The sequence below is a fragment of the Gopherus evgoodei genome, chromosome 15, assembly GCF_007399415.2.
Source record: "Gopherus evgoodei ecotype Sinaloan lineage chromosome 15, rGopEvg1_v1.p, whole genome shotgun sequence".
In the NCBI taxonomy this organism is placed as follows: domain Eukaryota; kingdom Metazoa; phylum Chordata; order Testudines; family Testudinidae; genus Gopherus; species Gopherus evgoodei.
Window position 1 is genome coordinate 21018928 of NC_044336.1, and position 15548 is coordinate 21034475.

Genomic DNA, 15548 nt, shown 5'->3' on the forward strand with positions numbered 1-15548 from the left:
GGGCACCATGGCGCGCGTGGGCACCGTGTTGGGGACTGCTGCTATAGTTCATTCATTGATCTCCATGCTGGCTGGGATGGTCAAGTTTTCCACTTAGGCCTTGTTTTGAGGGGATGAGATTCCTGCCGTTTTGCCTTAGTGCCATGACACAGTGCATCAGCGCAGGAATTCTTCATGACATGGTGTTGATATCTTGAGGGAACGCAATAGTGTTTTCCCTCAGTGCCACCACACGGTGCATCGGCCTGGGGAAGCCACGTGGTGATGCTGTGCCGACGTTTGAGAGGAAGGGATGATGTTTTCCTTTAGTTAACGGCCTGACGTGTTGGTGTTGGGACACCGCTGAGGACCGTGATGATTCTTTCAGGGGAAAGGACTGTGTTTTGGTTGTGGCGGGCTGACATGTGAAGCCTGCAATGAGGCTGTGGTGATGTTTTCCAGCGCTGTTCTGCCTCAGCAACTTGGGGTAGGGAGGCAACCTGCGGATGTTGCCTAGTGGCGCACAGACGCCACATCACAATGGCACAGTCTGTCCTGTCCAGCCAGCCTCTGGTCACCTTAAATCCCTTCCCCCCTCACTCTTAGCTGCGCCTTGTGGCAACCAGGGGGGTCGTGACAGAGGGTTCTACGCCCCTAGGCGGGACTGAAAAGGAGGTTGAAACAAAATGGCTGCCGCTGGCAATCGCGGTGTATGTTAAAAGACTCGGCAGAGGGAGCCCGCTGGATGTCACGTGACAGCTTCGTCACGGCTGCCGCGGTGCATACTGGGACGCCCAGGGCTTGGAGGAGGCGGCAGGAGGGAGCAGGGCGGCCATTTTGTCTTCCTCCGAGAGGCCGCTGGAAAGGCTGCCGCTGCTCCCTGCTTCTCGCCTTTCTCTCGTTCGGTAGCGCCACCGCGATGGGCCGGAAGAAGAAGAAGCAGCTGAAGCCCTGGTGCTGATATCCTTTGCCACAAAACGGGACGGCTTCCCGGCCGGGCCTGGGGGGCGGTAAAGGGGAGAGCGCGGCCTGGTCTCCTCACTGCCCGGAACGTGGCCTAGTCTCTGCTCCCGCCCCTCCCCCATCTCCTGGCCGGGATGCGCCGCACTCGCGCCCTTTATCCCTCCCCACTTTTTCCTCTACCTCCGCACGCGACTCGGGGCCTCCTCCTGTCCTTCACCGGGAGTCGCCCCGCGCTCTCACCAGGAGGCGGCCTGGGCTCGGGCTTTTCTCTCCCTTTCTCCCTGCGCCGGCGGGACGCGGCCTGCTTCGCCTGCCTCCCGACCGCCTTATTCGGAAGTTCATTCGGCTGGTGCTTGTTTCCTGGTATTCCCTCCCCGCCAGCGCCACCGAGCTCCTAGCGAGCCCGGGGTGTGGAGTGACCGAGGAGACTCCGCAGGAATAGATGCCGGTGTCAGCAGCAAACTGCTGGGACAGGAAAGAATCCTGTGGCACCTTATAGACTAACAGACGTTTTGGAGCATGAGCTTTCGTGGGTGAATACCCACTTCCTCAGATTTCACCCACGAAAGCTCATGCTCCAAAACGTCTGTTAGTCTATAAGGTGCCACAGGATTCTTTGCTGCTTTTACAGATCCAGACTAACACGGCTACCCTCTGATGCTGGGACAGGGTGGAAATTGAGGGGGGGAATCTTATCCCTGGAGGGAGAGACGGTAAAACGGTCTCAGAAACTTTAGAGAGACCCTCGCCCGCCTTGTGTGGCTAATATCCTGGGACCAGCAGAGCTACAACTACACATCATACAACAAGCAGAGAAACCTTGGCATTTAATGAGACTTGGTGTTTCCCTCAGTCTCCTAAAGGTTTGACTGCTGCTCTGAAGGCTGCATTAAAGATCAGTTCAATTTGTTGCAGCCATAAGTATTGTTTCCTAGCCACTGTTTTAAATCTATCTTTGGATCAAGTGTTTTACACTTGATCTATCTCCCCAGGAGTTTTCCCCTTTGCCATTCCTTTAAGCTGTTTCATACAAAAATCTTAAAGCTTCAGAATGTCCTTAATAATCTTGAATAGGTATTGCAACAGGGATTTTGATGATGAGAAAATCCTTATACAGCATCAAAAAGCGAAGCACTTTAAATGCCATATATGTCATAAGAAACTGTATACAGGACCTGGTTTAGCTATACATTGTATGCAGGTAAGGCTTTTTTTAAATATATGCATAACTTGCCTCATGTTCAGTTTGTCCCTAAAGTGATACTGCATTAAAAACATTTTTAAGATTACTTGTTTATTACTGCTAGAATCTCAAAACTTTGCTACAGTTTCCTTGTTTAGGAAACACTGATGTCTCTCTTCTCTATTTCTAATACAAGAACATACACCCCTTTTAGTAAACTTACTGGTTTTAGTAAAATGTACAAATGTATATGGTAGCTTATAGATTAGATAGATCATCTTGGCCTTTCATTCACACTTGACGCTGGGGATGATTTATTAGTTGGTTTTATTCCAGAAAACAAGTTCCTAAAATGGTTTTAACATCTATGTAGTTTATATCAACAAGGGAAAATGCACTTCTTTGTCTGAACCTATTCATGGATGTGTTTAAATTAGAGACTATACCAGTATAGCTACATTGCATAATGCTGGCATGATTCCATAGTGTAGAGACAGCCTGTGCTGACTGAAAGGTTTTTCCATCCGTCTAGGAATACCAAGTCTCAAAATGGTGGTAGCCATCAACGTAGCTGGTCTACACTGGGGTAAGTCGACATAACTGTGTCAGTCAGGGATGTGCTTTTTTTTCACATTCCTGACAGATGTAGCTATGTCAACCTAATTGTTAAGTGTAGGCTAAGCCTAAGACTAAAATTTTTCCTCATGAGGATGTAATTACATAGACAGTTTAGCTAGTATTTAAAAAAGGGGTAAACCTTATCTATCTTATCTAAGCTAAACTGTGAATAAAGTACAGTAGCATGTGCCCCTCTTTAGCAGCCTCCCTTAGTTTAAAAGACACTTCTCTTCCTTGCGAAAGTATGACCAGACACATCTCCTCCCCACCCCCCAAAAAAAAAAGTTAGGTTATTGAGCAGTCTGATACAGAGTAAAAAGTGTTCAGTGTATTATAAATTTAATGGAATAAATCGCTCAAAACACTTTAATGTAGGGACCAACACAAATTGCCGCTGTTTGGGAGAGACATTACCAGTAGATGTTAGTTACAGATTTTAAAAAGAAAATAATTATTGAACTAAACATATGTGCATTTGTTATGGGTTTGAGTCTAGGTGACAAAGAGGATAGCCTTAACAGAATAATGTGTAAGATTTGACACTGCCTATAGAAGTAATGTTGTCAGTCACAAAAATCTTAGCTGATTGCAGTAAAGGAATCTAACTTTTTTGGTTTAGGTGCATAAAGAAACAATAGATGCTGTTCCAAATGCTATTCCTGGAAGAACAGACATTGAACTGGAAATCTATGGTATGGAGGGCATTCCAGAAAAAGACATGGATGAAAGGAGAAGGTTACTTGAACAAAAAACTCAGGGTAAACTTGAATGTTTAGTTATTTATATTGTATAATCACCATAATATGTTAACTAGATTAGCGTACACCTCTACCCCAATATAACGCCAACCAGTATAACATGAATTCAGATATAACGCGGTAAAGCAGCATTCTGAGGGGGTGGGGTGCACGCTCCGGCAGATCAAATCAAGTTCGATATAACACAGTTTCACCTATAACACGGTAAGACTTTTTGGTTCCCGAGGACAGCGTTATATCGAGGTAGAGGTGTATATGAAGAGGAGCATAGGTTTATCCCTATTTACTGTGAATGTATAAATTGCATTTTTGTCTGTAGTGGTGAAACAAATGTTACAGTGTCCCTGTTTTGATCCTGAAATGCTGTGTCTTACAGAGGTCTGTTTAAACCATAAAACTATAATAGCTGGGATTTGTGCTCTGTGAAAGTAGCTACTTTAAATATAGAATTAAAGCTGGTACTGAGGAAATAGCTTAGCAACAGGATTTGTTTGAAGGCAAATCCTCAATGGGCTGGGTTTTATATTGCCATTCAGATTCGATTGGTATAACTGCCTTACTCTTTAGGTAGTGGAAGTAAGGAATATCATCAGTAATTTAGGTTCAGATAGAGCAGTTGGTACATTCTGTAAGTACTTTGATAGGCTTTGCTGGCCACTTGAGTGACTAGGGATATTTTCTTCTAGCCAAAGGTAACTGCTTTGGCAAGTACCTGTCTGGAAAAGGATTATCCTGTTACATAGCAAGAACTGTGACTTTAGGGTGAATAGAAGAAAAACAGCATAAATAGTATAGAGGTTTGAACTTCTTGGATGCTGAGAATGCCTTTGTGAACTTCCTTGGTGTTTTATCCTACTCCCTGGAGCCCTAGTGCATAGGTTAAGCTGTGGCATGCAGACCTAGGTGGCAGTTCTTAAGAATGATCCTGGTAGGGTTTCTTGCCCCACTTTAGCAACTCATACACACACATAACACAAGGGAGGAAGGGTTATGTAAAATGTTTCCTTCTTCCTAAAATACATAGTTGCAAATTACTAGCAAGATGGTTTAAAGTTAGTTTCAAATTGGAACACCTAGGTAGTAGATGAAATCCTGTGCTCTTAAAATCTGTAGATTTGTGGTGTTCTTAATCTGACAGTGTTAATTAAATTTCTTTAGCAGAGAGCCAGAAGAAGAAACAACAAGATGATTCTGATGAGTATGATGATGATGAATCTACAGCTTCAACCTCATTTCAGCCACAACCAGTACAACCACAGCAGGGATACATGCCCCCAATGGCACAACCGGGATTGCCTCCTGTGCCAGGTGCACCAGGAATACCCCCAGGTAACATAGGCTTTTAAAGCTAGACATGGAGAAAACAAATACTTTTATTGAGATGCTACTTTAACTCTAGGATGATGGTCTGACATCTTCACAACACACTTAGATATGGCAGTATAACTTATGACTGATGCTTAAACATAGCTGTCCTGACATCTTCTTTCTTGAAGAAAATATTAAGATATGTCACAATAGTGATAGAAGGATTGCTGAAGTGAGGTACCAATCAAGGAAAAATTGTCATAGTGCCACCTTTCTGGTCTCGCTTCAGGCTGGCTGCTGCCTCTGTTTCCCTTCAGTTCCTGGGCCAATTACCTGCCCGTGATTCTCCCAGCCTTCCTGGGAGTGGCAGAGAGCCCCTCCTAGAGTCCTTCAGGCCCTTCTTCCAGGGCACTGTTTCATTAATGCAAACACAGCTCACAAAGTAACACACTCACAATCAGTGCAAGCTGCTGGGACCCAGAAGCCTTTCATTCTGCTCCCCTCTCTCTCTCTGCTCCAGGGGAGTCACGGGAGCCAAACATCTGACTGTAGTTCCCCTTTCACTGAGCCCTCGCAGCCCTTTGTAGAAAACACCTATCCCTTTCTCAGGTGGGTCTTATAAATTGAACTTGATTGGCTGCCTCCTGACCCGTTACAATCCATAAACATGAAAAGCTAAATGTCACTGATAAGTTCTTTTTATTTAATGACAGAGTAGTCTTTGTGTTGTGAATAACTTATTCAAAAAAAATCCCTCCAAATAGTAGCAATAAAGGGATTAATTTTGACTCTATTCACATAAAAGCCTAATTGAGGTTCCAGTCTACATGACTAGATGTACTCTTCGTATTTAAACATATTACTAGTCCAGATTTTTAATGAGTCTATAATTCATCATTTTGCACTTCCGTTCCTTAGACAGGGCTTTCTTGTCCACATTGCCTATCTGTGTTACCCTTGATACTTTTCTGCTTTTATATACTATATAAATTGACTTTGTTTTGACACTAAAAGTGATGAACATGCCTACATCTGCTATATTGGAAAAGCTTTCATTAACCAGTGTCCTGATGCCATTTAAGAATTTCACTGTGGTTGGAAACTGCTATTTAAGGAAGGAGTTACTCTGTCAAGGAGAGAAAATGCCCTAGTGAGGGAGCCTAGTATGTAAGTGGTTAGACCACTAGCCTAGGACTTGGGAAACCTGGGTTCAATTCCCTGCTCTGCCACAGACTTCCTGAGTCACCTTGGGGGAAGTCCTTTAGCCTTGCTGTGCCCTACAGATGGGAAACTAATACTTCACTACTTCACAGACGTGTTGTGAGGAGAATTACCCTAAAGATTATTGAGTGCTTTGGGATCTACTGATAAAAATAGCTATATAAGAGTAAGGTATTACTATCTCTAGGCTGGCTAAATTTCTGACAAAATGCTAGATTATGTGTACACTTATATCAAGGGGAAGAGAGTCTCTGTCTCTTAGTAATAGAAGATCAGTTTTCTGATCACATGTCCAAATGTAGTGATGATATCTGTCTTCATCCCTGAAAACTCATGCAAAATATATCTTCAAGCAGTGTTAAAAAAGGATTTTTCTCAAAAGCTTGTATGCAGATAGTTGATCCAGTCTTGTTTGTCTGAAGTCTCTCACTGATAGTTCTATTACTCATCTAAAAATTATTTTCAATTTAAAGGTATACCACCCTTGATGGCAGGTGTTCCACCAATGATGCCAGGAATGCCTCCAGTTATGCCAGGAATGCCACCTGGGTGAGTAAAAACAGGCTTAATCAGTTGGCCTGTGTTCATGCAGTGGTTTTTGCACACTAGCAGTTTGCTATCTAAATCTGTCATTAGCGGCTTTGAACTGTTTTAGAAAAAATCAAAACCTTTGTAGAACTTTGGGGGGATTGATAAACTTTTGTTAATTTTAACGTTAACATAGGGCCTGGAAGGCTATACCACAACAGCAAAATGTCACTAAAATTTAGCAGGTCATACGCAAATGTGGTGATGGTGTTGCTCCTCCTCCCACCCCTCAGTTAATACAATTGAATGTAAAATCTTGACTTGCTGGTTTAAACCCTTCCATGAACCCATTGTCAAAATTTGGGTGCTGTGTATATACATTATTGTATCGGAGTTTCTCTTGTTTTCATCAGTTGTGGATCCAACCAGGAACAAGCTTGTTAGTCAGTTTAAGATTTTGTTAAATGAGATTTACACAGGCTAGTTCTAGAATGTACAGATGAGTTTTTAAACTGTTAATGGGGTTGACACATAACACCCTATCACAATGTGTTTGGAAAATCACAGGTAGATTTTTTGATTTTTGTCATACATTTTCACAGATTACATCAACAGAGAAAGTACATGCAGTCATTTTGCGGTGAAAACATGTAAGCATCTAATTAATAATGTAATTAGGTACATTCATTATGCCATTTTATGTCAAATGAAACCTGTCATATTGAGCCCCTCTTGTTCAGTATTTGTGTTATGTAACTTTAGGTTTTGTATAGTGCACAGTTTGAGGTTTTCATTGTTAAGAATATTAAGGGATCTCTATCTGGATCCATAAGACAAAAAAAAGGAGATAACATTGCAGTAGCTGTCTTGTTTCCTACTTCACCTTTCATTTTGCAGCAGTCTGCAGCTTCATTTGATCACTTCCTGTGAGTAGTAGGAGTTTTTTTTTGTTTTTTTGTTTTTAATTATTTCGGTGAGGATTCGTTGATATATAGCTTAAGCGACTTGCTTAATGTAATATACAATTTTTGAATTCCAAAAAACCTGTGGTGATAAGTCTGATTATTGCAGTTACATTCTACGTGGGTGTTTTTCTGTTTGGCTTTGAAATGTGTATCTTGAAGGATTTCATTCTGCAATCAGGACATTGCCAGTTTTTGCTGTTTTTAGTCTGAGTAGCACTTAAAGCTCTTTGTCAAACTTTAATATGGATGGATGTTATGCCATATAATAAGGAACATAATTTGCCACAAAAACTGCACTAGTCTATCAAACCAATTTCAATCTTATAGATTGTAGTTATGACTCTACATTGTTACCAGTTTAAAGCCTAACTTAACCTAAAGCAGATTTCCACTTTTTTTTTTTTTTTTTAAATAAGGGAACATCAGGATAAGTAAGACTAGCCTTGTCCTATGAAATATGTTCTGACTTATTGTACTTTAGCCCTGTTCTTTTCAGATTCTAAGAAACGTCCGTTTCATAACATAATATCCCTGCTGTTTCTTTTAAGTGCATCTTCATGGTGACAATGGGAGGGCCTCCCTCATCCAGAGTTGCTGAGAGAATCTCTTGATGAGCTGGGGTGCCTTCACTACTTTTGCTAGCCTGGTTGCAGGTGTTTCTAACTTAAGAATCCTCATTCTTCATATGGTATCTTGAGGGCATCTTGCCTCGCATTTAATAAAATTCCTGTGTTAACTAAATTGCTTATCTTGAAAAGTAATATTAGGACAGTATATAATGTCTTTTTAGCTTATTTTAATGGAGTTTAGCAGCTACAGATGATAGAAGGGGCCAATGGGACACCAGTGTTCAGTCTTAGAGGAAACTTCAGCCGTTTCCTCTTAAGATGTCACCAGTCGGTGAGAGGAATTTATTCTTAGAACAGAGAAAAAGCCATGACCTTAGATGGGTGCAATCAACTTGGACAATCAATTCTGCTGTTCAAAGCATAGCCAAAGTTACTGGAAATAGATTTTCTGATGTTTCCTTCTTCAGTGCATTTGATGGAACTTTATGTGGTCATCTTTACCTGTTTGGTTGTCTGTCAGACAACATTGGAAGCAGAAACATTTTTTTAAAATGGGAAGATGTGACTGTATATTCACAAAAATTGGCCTGAGACCTCAGACAAATGTACTACCTGAAACTTCTGACTAATGTTTTATATAACTAACTTGATTTCAAGTTGACTCTGTCTCTTTACACATTGTTCACGGTTAGACTCTCATTTATATTATCCTGGAGTCTTTTAAAAATGAGAGAGAGTGTAATTTAAACAAATTTCCGTGGGCATTTTGTTAGTGGGGTACTAATTAGCTTAGTAATACACTCAGTATACAATTTATTAGTAGGCCACTTACACTAAAACTGAACCAATTAATTGAAAAGGACATGCTGGAGTACCTTTTTAATGGAGAGACTAGGCCTGGCAGTCTGATATTAAATCTGATTGATGTCACCTTAAGGAGTTGAGTCCCACATGAAAACTGTTTCTCTTCCTGTTAACAGTGGAGTCTCTTGTATTGGGGATTGGTTTGTCTACTGAGAGTCAAGATTACTTGAGTTCCTCTATCGGTGGAAATAACTAGGTTACTTGCAACACCTTTAGCTTAATATTAGTGTATGCCAGTGGTCTCAATAGGAGATCATTAGTGTTCATATTAGTCTCTATTTTATATTTTTAATAGGATGATGCCAATGGGTGGAATGATGCCTCCTGGGCCAGGAATACCACCTCTTATGCCTGGTATGCCACCAGGTAGGTCAGTGATGTCGAACTCATACTGTGGTGAGCTAAATTATATCTTTTATTTAACTTGGGGTTCTTGGGTTCATGATTAAAAATCGGGCTGTATACTACTCATACTTCATACTAGATCTCTGTAGAATTCAGTGGTGGCTTTCCACAAAGATAAAGGGTAGAATTTGGTGGCAAACTAACATTTTTAATTAGTAAACATTTATTTATTGGAGAGGGAAAATGTGGAGAGGAGTTTTTCCTCTTTCATTATCCATTCTCTCCCCCTTCAATATCCTTCTTTTTGGGTCTTTCCTTCTCGCTGCATTTTTTTCTCTCTTCTAGTCGCATCTCTTCCTGTTTCTTTTTTTTTTTGTGTGTGTGTGTCTCTGTGGCAGCTGTGGAAAAATTGTAGAAGGTTACTAATTAGCATTTTAGTCTTCCCTCTCTAGCCTAGCTATGTGTAAAGTACTTCATAAGGAAGTTTCTGCATCAAGCTTTTAAACACTGAGACAGCTGTGAAAAGCAGCTGACTGGGACTGCAGGATCCTAGAAAAAAGAAATTCCTGCATCACTGTTTTGACTGCTGTTACTAACAGCTGGCTGAAATTGGTGCAGTCTTAAACTCAGCTGAGTAGACTGGAAGAGTCGCACCCATTAGGTAGATTGTACAAAATAAGTTTATTCCTGTCCAGAATTGATTGTATTACACTATGCTTGGAGGATCCCTTCTGTCTTATTTCAGGAAGCTTTATATTTTACACAACAAATTTTCTCCAGACTTTTTGTTTAGGTGATTGAGTATTTTAATGTGTGTGTTTGTGTTGAAGCGTTGATTTGCTTTAAAGCATAACTATAAGATTATAAAAACTGCTGCATAGCCTTTCTCTTGTTTTGCTTGTAACCAGTATTGTGGGCATCTGTTAACTGTACTAAACATTTTAGGAGAAACTTCCATGGCAATCACGCGTCCAAAAGTAGTCTGGTTGAATCTTTTTTTACTACTAAATATTGCAAGCGAGTTAAGTTGCTTAATTTAAAGGTCTTTAATGTATAATATGTCTGTCAGGAATTGTATTTCTGGTTGCCTTACTTGGTCTTTTAACAGTCTGCAATATTGGCTGTCCAAGGGAGCCATTTCCATGTACTCTGCAGAGCAATCAGTCACAGCCTGATCTGAGTTTGCACTCTGCTACTAGCCCCATAAGTTCAGTCTCCACTAATGACAGACAGTTTGTCCAGGCTTCCTAGCAACCTTATCATTCAGTTGGCAGCTTTGGTTTAGTTAATGTATCTTACACAGGTTCTCTGAATTGCATGTGGAGTTAAGTGGAAAGAACTTGTACAACTGTGTTGTGGGGGTGGGTGGGTAGCTAAGCTTCTGTCTGTCCTTTCCCTGTCTCTCAAAATTGAATCTGTAATTGTAAGATGGAGGTGACAAAACTTGTCTTTCTTGTAAGTGTGGTAATTTTTACTATACATGCATATGTTTTTAATTTGTGACTATCTAAAACAGCTGTCTCTACAAGCTGATAAAATGTACATTGATGTTACAGGCTTATCTGTGTCAAGACTATACATATTGTTTTTAAAACATTTTGGAATAGTGAACTCAAAATGAATTTTTCTATTCACCTGTGCTTGAGTTTTTATTACAGAATCTTTCCTATTTTCATAGGTATGCCACCTCCTGTTGGCCCTCGCCCTGGTATGCCTCCCATGACACAAGCACAGCCTGTGACAGCACCAGGCATTCTTAATAGACCTCCAGCTCCTGCTGTAGCAGCACCCTCCCCACAGCCTCCAGTTACAAAACCACTTTTCCCCAGTGCAGGACAGGTAAGGTGACCTTCAGAGACTCTGGAATCTTAACTATCTAGTCTTGTCCCTTACAATGGACTATAACATTAAATCATTTTGACTAGTAGTACTTTTCATTGAACATACTACAAAAGTAATTGGTAAAATTTCTCAACTGTTTTGACTCTTTATTGTAATGCAGATTAACAGTAAGCTGCTGATTTTTTTTTTTTTTTTTTGGAAGGATTTTTATTCACTTTTTATTTCCCTTGTCTTCAGTCTCTTAGAGCAGCCCAGGAACTAGGTATAACTTCTGTCAGCAGATGTGGGGCGCTGAGGGATGGACAAAGCACTCTGACATTACTTCTCTTATGGAGGGGAGTGGTTGGCTAAACTTTTTTGTCTGTCAGCAGATGGAGATTTGACTTCTCAAAACTTTCACTAAAGTTCACAATTCACAAGTCTTGCCATCGTTTGTTTTAAGCAGGATTTCAACTTGTGGTCTCTTGATAGTTTTTTTGAGGTTCGTGACCATTACCATATGTTGTAAATGCATACATCTTTAATTCTTTACTTGCTTTCAAGTATGTTGCAGAAACTTTCATAATGTCCTTTGTGCATTTTGGACTTCTGCATGGAAGATAATCATTTACAAAAATTCAGTCCCCTGGATAAGAAAGCCTTCCATATGGATATTTTTCACCCATTTGTTTGGAGACTGTTCACTGTTTCCTTTCTTTTATGCTACAGATGGGGACACCTGTCACAAGTTCAAGTACAGCTTCATCCAATTCAGAAAATCTGTCAGCATCTTCTAAAGCTCTGTTTCCTAGCACAGCACAAGTACGCAGGAAGTTGCAGTTTTTTTTTAAAAAAAATTGCTTTGCAACTTAACCCTTTGGACTGTTATGTAAATCTGAAATTGTCTGCCTAAACATCTTCAGATAATTGCTGTTATATTCCTGATTATGTTTAGCTGGTAAAACTACAAAATCCTTAATTGTATATTACATCTTGTAGGAGTACACATTTTGAAGTGTTCAATTCCTCTTGGATAATGGGAAGAAATGAGAAATACCACATCCTGGTTCTGAAGGGTTAAAAAAGCATGAAAGCAGCTAAATGCATTTTAGTGGGCAGTGGTTAGCTTGATGCATGGTGAAACCTTTTTAGTTTGTGCTGTTTACTCTTATTATAGGGAAAATCTAATTTGCATTATGTTCTAAAATTGAAACATTTGGCTTTGGTTAGAAGGTGGAATGGAGAATTGAAAATGTATGCTGGCTACTGCCAAAGCATTCTCTCAAGTGAAACTCATTTTTGTAGTAGTTTACTTTTAAAGCAAAGTTGTCTTGTCTCTAATTTAATTTAAGCACAGACAGTATTGACTCCAGCCTCTTGTGTTTCACAGTGGACCTCAAATTTGTTTTCACTTAGTTCTTCAATCATTAATGAGACTAAAATTTCAGGAAGAGCCGTAGACAGATATTTAAGAGACCTTTGCAAGGCTATTTCAGTGTTTTTGTTATGGAGAGACTGCTTCAAAATTAATTTTAATTTTTAAAGCCTGACATGTTAGACCTCTTATACTGAAAGGGTTAGTTAAAGCCAAGATTTTCAAAACATTTAATTTCATTAATGAATGCTAACACTTGGAGTTGTATTCACTAATGGTTGCTAAAATACACTAATTGTAATAACAGAAATAGAAATTCACTTCAGCGTAGCTTGTCTTTACTAAAGCAGAGTGATCCATGAAGGATTTATATATTAACTTGAATATTTTGAGTGTAATTATGCAAGAAAGTCAGCAGAATATAGATGCATTTTTTATTTTGTACCTTTGTTTTAGCTATTGCTTTTGACTTGCAACATCTAGACTCTTACAGTGTGTGCACTAGATTTTATTTTGTCTTTGTTTTCAGTTGCTTTAGTATTATATGATGAGGCTGTTTGGACTAGCTTATTTTAATTGTCTCTCTTACTAGAAAGTTTCAGATGTCAAACAGGTAAATGAGTCTTTTATTTTAAAAAGTAAGTATTTCTACTGATTAATTTTTTTATTTCACAGGCTCAGGCAGCTGTTCCAGGACCAGTGGGTACTGATTTCAAACCTTTGAATAATACACCTGCAACAACCACAGAGCCCCCCAAACCTACATTCCCTGCTTATACACAGTCTACAGCTTCAACTACTAGCACAACAAACAGTACTGCAGCTAAACCAGCTACATCTATAACAAGTAAGCCTGCTACCCTTACAACAACCAGTGCAACCAGTAAGTTGATCCATCCAGATGAGGATATATCACTGGTAAGTTAAAACAGTTTTTCTTAAGTTGATAAATGCAGCTCACGTTTCCATTGCAATTGTCATGTGGCTAACAGGATGCTTTTCTCTATCCCAGGATGACTTTGATGCTGGCAGGAGTATAAAATATGTTGAATTAATGTATCAGAAATTCATGTGAGGGGATATATCTTCAGTTTCAAGGCAATGAATAGTGTAATAGAGTTAACATTGCATAACCATACCTTTTTATAAATGGTGGAACTGTTGCATTGACTCTAAGAATCACCCCTCCTGAGCGTGGCTTTGCCTTGATTGGCTCTCACTTCTCCAGGCTGATGTATAACTGTTAGAACTGTGCCAGATACAAACACATAGCTAGCTAGCTGGCACAAGTGAGACTGAGCAGTTGTGAAGTGCTCCTGACAAATATGAAAAACAATTATATGGATGCTTTTCTCCAAGTTCAGAACTGAAAAATCTCAAGACAAAGTGCATCCTGCTTTCCTCAGCGAGGTTAGAATTCAGGTTACACTTAGTTTTGTCCTTTAGATTCCCAGTTCATTTCAGATTTTTTTTTTTTTACATATAATTTTAGTATTAAGAGGAGATTCGCTCCTTATGTGCAAAATATTAGAGTTGACAGTATTAGTATAGCAATTTGAAATAATTGAACTTGCATTATGTGGTAGCTTTCCTAGGAAAGAGATAATATTGGTAATATACTTGAGTCTTTTATAATAGCAAATTTAGTTCTATTATTGAAGCTACCTTTAACAATTTCAGTTTTATAAATTCTGGCTTATTTACCGAGACATTTTGCACCAATATTTAAATTAATATGTCAGCTCCCTTGCTCTTCCTCTGGAGTGTTAAAATGTCTATGTATGCTGTTGTTTTTAGGAAGAGAGAAGGGCACAGTTGCCCAAATATCAACGTAATCTCCCTCGACAAGGACAAGTATCAATGGGCAATCCATCAGTTGGATCACTTGGAGGTATGATGCCACCACAACCTGGAATTCCTCCACAGCAGCAGGGAATGAGACCTCCTATGCCTCCTCATGGTAATCACACTTTTTCCTAATACATTTGAGTTCACTGAAAACTTTTTAAATCTAGAAGCAGCAGTTAATTTGAAATGGACAGGTTTTTACAAAAATATAACTTCAGTCTTTTTAATGTTTAACTTTGTGTCTCCAACCTTTTGAATCTGCTGAAATAGCGTTATTTTAAAATAACATTAAAAAAAAAAAGAAAACTAATAGATATGTTTACTTTCATCTTAAAAATGTTTTGTTCATAGGTCAGTATGGTGCTCATCACCAAGGCATGCCAGGATACCTTCCTGGAGGGATGCCTCCATATGGTCAGGGACCTCCAATGGTACCCCCTTACCAAGGTGGACCTCCTCGACCTCCAATGGGAATGAGACCTCCTGTAATGTCGCAAGGTGGCCGCTACTGATGCTACTACACACAGTCTAATAGGTTTGGAGATTAAACCTTTTCTCATCTTGTGCTGTTAATATAGCCAAGCTTCCGTCAGTTAAGGCTTCATTGTGACTTTAAAAAAAGTATCTTCCCACATGCAAGGAACTATTGGACACTCTTATTTTACATGGGAAAAATTTATTTGGAATAATAAAACAGGAACTTTTCCTGATGTTGCAATTTATACTGTATGGCTTCTTTTTCATGTTTCATCTAGGTTTTTAGAAGTGAAGTATAGTAAATATGGTTCGTTAAATTGTGAAGGCGCTGGAATTACATGAACATACCATCTTAAAGGCAAGTTCTGTAACATTATGTTGCTATTTGTAAAGTGATGCCTTCACAGCACTTCAGGTGCTGTTGGACTTCACGTCCCCAACTTAGCTTGGTGAGGGCTGTAACTATTCCCAACTACCTGTACATTTAAAAGTCTGAACATGTAACAATGTTTAATGTATTTAGCGTTCCTCCTGTTGCAGGGTTTAAGTAAACTGACCCAGTAAGGTCGTGTGACTTTTCTGTACTGTTATAAACTTCATTGTAATAAAACAAGACAAAAATTTATATGCCTTTTTATTCATGACCAGCTGTGGACAACTGCCTGAAAGGTTTGTACAGATGCATGCCACAGTAGTTATTGGTGTAATAAACGCATATTTACTGCT

The 15548-nt window shown here is 39.7% G+C and overlaps 1 protein-coding gene across 13 annotated transcripts; it reads left to right on the top strand.

The window, feature by feature from the left end:
* Positions 1-766: 766 nt before the first annotated feature.
* On the top strand, positions 767-15548 carry ZNF207 (zinc finger protein 207). 13 transcript variants are annotated; one of them, XM_030534534.1, is made up of 13 exons: positions 769-939; positions 2017-2143; positions 3363-3501; positions 4660-4830; positions 6504-6579; positions 7161-7208; positions 9252-9352; positions 10980-11140; positions 11852-11944; positions 13173-13415; positions 14295-14457; positions 14697-14880; positions 15101-15548. In XM_030534534.1, exons 1-12 carry the CDS (start codon positions 899-901, stop codon positions 14855-14857), a joined length of 1524 nt encoding a protein of 507 aa, XP_030390394.1. In that variant the 5' UTR covers positions 769-898; the 3' UTR covers positions 14858-14880; positions 15101-15548. The 13 variants fall into 13 exon arrangements, with proteins under 13 accessions (XP_030390400.1, XP_030390395.1, XP_030390397.1 ...); XM_030534535.1 differs by having other exon boundaries at positions 768-939; positions 4663-4830; positions 14697-15548; XM_030534537.1 differs by having other exon boundaries at positions 768-939; positions 4663-4830; positions 9252-9322; positions 14697-15548.

Coding starts and splice junctions, on each gene's coding strand:
- ZNF207 (XM_030534533.1), top strand. CDS start 899: ATGGGCCGGAAGAAGAAGAAGCAGCTGAAGCCCTGGTG. Junction 9,353..10,979: donor GATGTCGAACTCATACTGTG/GTGAGCTAAATT, acceptor CTATTTTCATAG/GTATGCCACCTCCTGTTGGC. Junction 11,141..11,851: donor TTTTCCCCAGTGCAGGACAG/GTAAGGTGACCT, acceptor TTTATGCTACAG/ATGGGGACACCTGTCACAAG.